The following is a 6,000-nucleotide window of genomic DNA, read 5'->3' on the forward strand; positions in this document are numbered from 1 at the left end:
GTTGCTGTTACCGGTAAATAGAATTATAACGATACGTAAACGAATATAACGTTAAATGAGTTAATACCGGTATAATGGCTCCAAAATCACGCTATTCAGCTATATCGTTATTCCATAAATGATATAGGTGGTATCTTTAAAGCAACTCATTGTAGAGCAATCTTTTCAGATTTCTTTCACTCTAAAAACGGTACCAGCTTTCCGCTACTTTCTGTACAGCTTTACAGCATGTAATCGATAATACCCTAAACAGCAAGAATTTGTCGAAAACTAATCGTTAATTTTACTGTAATTACGGATATTCTAAGTCTTGAACAGAAAAAGTGTGGCTATCAGGGTAACGTATTATGTCTGCCGTAACAAATTAACGTTACCAATTTTTTTACGGTATCCCAAACCCTGATTTTATCATTAATATATCATTTCATTATTCATTGTTATTTTGTATATTGTCTATAGCATATGCCATATGACTATATGTACGAGCATATTACAAAAATACTATACTATATAAAAATACATCGCTTTACTTAACAATTAAACCAATAAAAACAATATTTTCATTATATTGTACTCTGTCTTTTTTTTGTCTTTGAAAGTGTGAATTAAATTCAAATTCAAACATCAATTGTCAAATTGTCAATGTGTCATGTAAAATTTCAAAGGTTTTTTATTGATATTCAATAAAAATCAATATTTATGTAGTACATAGTACTATAAGAAAATAATATAAGTAGATTCTAAACATTCTATTGTAATTTATTTTAAGATCTAAATAATACAATTTTAAAATGATGAAGCTTACTACTATTTTCTTAGCGATCTGTTTACTTCCAAATGCGGTAAATTTATACAGATATTTTTTTGTAATTAATTTTTAATGCTAATGAATAATTCTGACTTTATATATATGTAAAACTTTAAATTGTGTTTATTTTATAACATACTTTCTATGTAGTATTGTAAAATGTTTTAGTTTTGCCTTGACTATGATGGATGGTTAAATATTAAACTGGAACATTCATTAAATTGTAACTATGAAAAATACTGCTCCCGTGGTTCAATCACCTTAAAAAGTATAAGAGCAGGGACAGCTGTCATTGATCAAATTAGTTTTAACAAGGATCATATTGAAGAACTGAAGGTAATTTTCTAAATGTGCATAAATCAATAATTTTGTTGTGAAAAATAACCTGTATATTAATTGAAGACTAAATTTAATTGTATTACAGCAGTTAGCCGAGCTTGATGAATTTTATACTCTCCGAACATTAGTTTCAACTGCTGAGAGTAAAGATGTTGAAATTGTCACATTTATTAAGGCAAAATCATTTTTAGAAAATGGTTTGTCAGATATTATAAGAGCATGGGTTCTACCGAATGGTGAAGTCATTGCTCTGAGCCTTCAAGCAGGAAATACTTCACAAACAAAGCCTATCGAATATAAAAGTACAGATAACAAGCTAAATTCATCGTTTTATATTCGTCATGTAGATCAGGCTCCATTGTAAGTTTTAAGCGTTGTTTATATCTTGACTTCTAGAAGAATAGTCTAATTCAATTAGCGTTTATTCAACAGACCTGACACAGCATCCTATATACAGAAAATGGAGCGTGAGAGAGAGGCCAGAGAAAAGGGAGAGTTAAAAGATAATAGATCATTTTTAGCAAAATATGTAAGTTTGTCTAATTTCACTGTTACTTGAGAATTTACAATGAAAAATATTTAAATTTGTTAAATTTATATTAAATTGTAATTATTAAATTTAGTTTCTGTATTGAAAAATTAATAATTTTGTCTAAGAGCTTTGAGTATTTGTCTATGTTATAACTTTGGAGTGTTTATGTAAATGTTGTAAAACTTACTCAAGATTTAGAAATAAAAAAAATTTGGACAAAAAAAAAAGAATTACAATTTACACAATAGGTGACACAGTATAGAAAATCTTTACATTATTAAATAATTATTTGTTCTGGCTGTCTATAAATTAAATCAATACTAATAAACAATATAGTTAGTGAAAGTTATTTTCATTAATATTTTATATTTTTAATTTTATTTTTATATTTTTAATTATAATTTTTTGTTTTCAGTGGATGTACATTGTACCTATCGCCATATTTGTTATGATATCTGGAGCGGCAAATCCAGAACCTGCTGGTCAAGCAAGATAAATTCCAAAAATTGTTTTGAATAAAATATAATTTATTTTTTTTTTTTTTTTTTTTCTTTTATTGATTTTAGGGACTTTTGTCCTACAAGGATATGCCAGTCCCATTATAACTTTTACAAAATAATCGGAACACGCACAAAAAACTTAAAAAAAAAATACCTCAATTACTAAAATCTAGTTACATAAATCAAACAAAGGATAATTTATAAAAATCAAAAATCATTCTAGCAGATTCTGATAAGGGATCCGCTAGAATACTTTGCACTGCCCCAACATCGAACGAACAAAGTTTTAAGTTCCTAAACAATACTTGTCTCTGAGTCCGCAATTTGATACATTCCATCAACAAGTGATATAAATCTTCTTTAGTTCCACATGTATCACAATTAGGAGAGCCAATTTTTTTCATAAGGAATCCAAAACTTTTTGATGGAATATGTCCCGACCTAAGACGATGAGCTATTATAATATAAGATCTATTTATTTTGTAATGGTTAAACCAGGGCACGGGAGGAGGCTGACTTTGAATCGTGCGATACCAAATTCCTTTAAAATAATTTATTTAATTTATACTATTTAAATGTTGTACAATGAGTAGTGAAATAAAAACTTGTAGTATAACAAATGTGTTTTATTATAAATGTTATGGATTATTACTTTTTTTTTATATGCAACAGTAAGCAGCTATGCAAATAAGAAGATTTAAGCCAAATAATTATTAATATTAATGATTTTTAGGCACCAATCTTTTCAATTTCTTCTGCATCTTCAATATCTAGAAGTTGAATCTTCTTACCAAAGTGTGCTTCTATATCAAGACATATGTCCATAGCTTGGGGTGAATCAATGAGATTTATAGCTATCCCAGCTTTGCCAAATCTTCCAGTGCGGCCAATCCTGTGTAAGTATGTTTCACAGTCTGCTTTTTTGTTCATGTCCATTGGCATATCAAAGTTGACTACGAGAGTAACTTGTTCAACGTCTATGCCACGTGAAAGGACATTGGTAGTTATTAAAACTTTTTCAAGGCCTCCTCGGAAACGGTCAAGTACTGCAATTCTTTGTTCAACTGTAAGCTCACCGGATAGGACAGCGACTGAATGCCCATCAAGTGACATTTTTTCTGAAAGCCAACTAGCTGTCTTCCTTGTATGACAGAAAATAATGGCTTGTCCTATCGTTATCACACCGTAAATGTTACAGATAGCTCTATATTTTTCTTCTGGACTTTTACATTTGACATAATATTGTTTTATGTTGTCTAAGGATTCCTCCTCTCTCAGTAATCTGATTATTATTGGATTGGGTACTATAATTTCAGCGAACTCCATAACAGCACTACCATATGTAGCAGAAAAGAACATCATTTGACAAGTTGGAGGAAGGCATTTATGGATACGAATACATTGGTCTTGATGCCCTTGACGGTCAATCATAACGTCTGCTTCATCCAATACAAACACTTTAATCTTGTTCAAATCAAAGATACCAAACTTTACTCCCCAGTCTAACATCTTACCTGGGGTTCCAATAAGAATATGGTCAGTAATTTTAGTGTTCTTTGGCACTTCTTCGCCTCTAACAGCATATTTTAATTTTATTTCTGGACAAAATTTAGCCATTTTAGCTGCAACTTCTCCAGTTTGAATTGCAAGTTCATAAGTGGGGCTGAGACACAATACTTGTGGATAATTCTTAGTTGAATCAACTCTACTCAACATTGCTAAAACAAAAGCAGCAGTTTTACCAGTCCCCGACTGTGATTGTGCAATCATATTTTGTGGAGGATCTGCTAGTAGTGTTGGTAAAGCAGTTTCTTGAATTTTTGATGGGGCATTAAACCCCATAGCATAAACACCTTTTAATAAATTTGGTTTTAAATGTAGAGCTTCAAAAGTTTTAACAGAGTAAAGAGGAGAATTGGGATCTTTTCTTTGGACCTCAATATCTAATTTGGATTCAACTAAACCTTGTCGAATGATTTTCATTAATAGAGACGTTTCAGCAGGATTAGCAGTATCCGGGGAATCATCAGTGTTATCCAGTTTTTGATTGGATGGTTTTTTTGCTAAACCTATTCCAGCAACTTTATTGGAAATCTCCAACTCGTCCGCCTTTTGTCCCCATTGATTAGCCATTTTTACAATTGACGCTGTAAAAATATCGTTTCTTAATATTTTATAATAGCATGATTCATAATTATAAGAAAAAAATATCAAAAATATTGATCATGTTTTTAAAATCATACGTGTACAAATTATTATTATATAGAACAAAGTAAAAGTATAGAGTAAAAGACTAAAAAATTAACTTACAAATTTACAACCACGAAAAAAAAAGAATTTTCTTTAAGATTTGTCAGTAAAAATATCACATGCAAGAAGTTTTACAGTGCACAACCTTTGAAACTGTCATCTACTCCTACCTATAGTTTGTTTCCCGGCTGTGCTTTGAAACGCTTTCGAAATTTGAATGACAGCAACACCACAGACTAGAAATATAATGACACGAAAGCTGATAAAACGCGGTAAGTTGAAAAAAAAAAAAAACTAGTGAGGTAACTAAATATTTGGTTGATACATAATTTGATGAGAAAAAGCGCGGGAAACGTGGAAAGAGCGGGAGTGTTTTTTTTTTGCAATTTAAAATTTAAAAATATCTTTAATGGTTCAGATAGGTGTAAAGTAGTGTAAATATTTGTTATTTTAGTTCTTTTTAGTTTAAATTTTGTAGTTAGTGTAAATATTTCTTCATTAAGGGTAAGTTTTTAATTTATTTATTTTGTTTTCTCCATGGGACACGAACCTCCGATCCTGGCGGCACAGTCCCACAGGTATCTCATTATGTCACGATTGAGCATTGTGAATCTTCTATGGCTACGGATGTTAGTTCTGTGAATAATGCAAAGCTACTGAGAAAGCACACAAAAGCTCTAAGAATATGTAAACATCGCAATAAGAAAAGAAAGCGTCATGGCAAGGCAAATAAAGAGAAGAATTTTCATATGATTTAATTATTTTCCTGTAGACTTATATATTTACCCTACTATACAATGTTTTAAATGTTGTCGATATGGACATGTTAAAGATATGGACATGTCAAAGATATGGACATGTCAAAGATATGTGTAGATCAACTCCTCGCTGCTTTAAATGTGGCAAGGCATTTTGCTGTATTTGTCATGGTTCCCACTATGCAACAAATAAAATATGTAAATAATTTTTAAGGAAAAAAATTATCAAAGATTATTTCTTATGCAGAGGCATCCAAAATCTTCCCTACAATAACCAAATCATATTCTGATGTTGTAGCAACTTCCCCAAACACTCCTTCAACCTCTGTCATCAACAAAACTCATATACCTAAATAATAATAAAGATTTTCAAAATGTTTCCTATAAGAAGACTGCATTTTTAAACCTCGTCAACATTCAACAATGAATTTGATTTGCCTTCCCCTAAAAATGGTTGTGCTCTTAACAATGAAATGTTCATCTAAACAATCTATTGTCGAACTTTTAATTATTTTATTAAATTTTTTAAATCAAAATCAACCGGTCAACGTGGTCCAACCAATAATGGAAATTATAAATAATTATATTAGTCATAATGGACAGTTACTCCGAGGCAAATCAGTGGAATTGTCGTAGTGTAAATAGTAAGAAAAGTGATCTTATCCATATTATTAATAAGTATCATTCCACCGTAGTATGTCTTCAAGAAACTTGGCTAAAACCTGAATCCATTTTTAAAATTCAAGGATATTCTTGTATTAGAGAAGATAGATCCGATGGCTATGGTGGTCTTGCAATATTAGTAAAACATCC

General features: G+C 30.5%; 2 protein-coding genes across 3 annotated transcripts; one reads left to right on the top strand and one right to left on the bottom strand.

The window, feature by feature from the left end:
- The first annotated feature begins 748 nt into the window (after positions 1–748).
- LOC123670206 (ER membrane protein complex subunit 10) lies at positions 749–2,777 on the top strand. 2 transcript variants are annotated; one of them, XM_045603715.1, is made up of 6 exons: positions 749–842; positions 977–1,144; positions 1,233–1,507; positions 1,580–1,676; positions 2,095–2,201; positions 2,728–2,777. In XM_045603715.1, exons 1-5 carry the CDS (start codon positions 792–794, stop codon positions 2,173–2,175), a joined length of 672 nt encoding a protein of 223 aa, XP_045459671.1. In that variant the 5' UTR covers positions 749–791; the 3' UTR covers positions 2,176–2,201; positions 2,728–2,777. The 2 variants fall into 2 exon arrangements, with proteins under 2 accessions (XP_045459671.1, XP_045459670.1); XM_045603714.1 differs by lacking the exon at positions 2,728–2,777 and having other exon boundaries at positions 2,095–2,296.
- A 13-nt stretch (positions 2,778–2,790) lies between these two features.
- On the bottom strand, positions 2,791–4,597 carry LOC123670205 (DEAD-box helicase Dbp80). The gene is made up of 2 exons (XM_045603713.1): positions 4,490–4,597; positions 2,791–4,326 (listed from the first exon to the last, which is right to left on the bottom strand). Exon 2 carries the CDS (start codon positions 4,310–4,312, stop codon positions 2,909–2,911), a length of 1,404 nt encoding a protein of 467 aa, XP_045459669.1. The 5' UTR covers positions 4,313–4,326; positions 4,490–4,597; the 3' UTR covers positions 2,791–2,908.
- Between the last annotated feature and the right edge of the window lie 1,403 nt (positions 4,598–6,000).

Source organism: Melitaea cinxia, chromosome 4 (assembly GCF_905220565.1).
Source record: "Melitaea cinxia chromosome 4, ilMelCinx1.1, whole genome shotgun sequence".
Classification (NCBI taxonomy): domain Eukaryota; kingdom Metazoa; phylum Arthropoda; class Insecta; order Lepidoptera; family Nymphalidae; genus Melitaea; species Melitaea cinxia.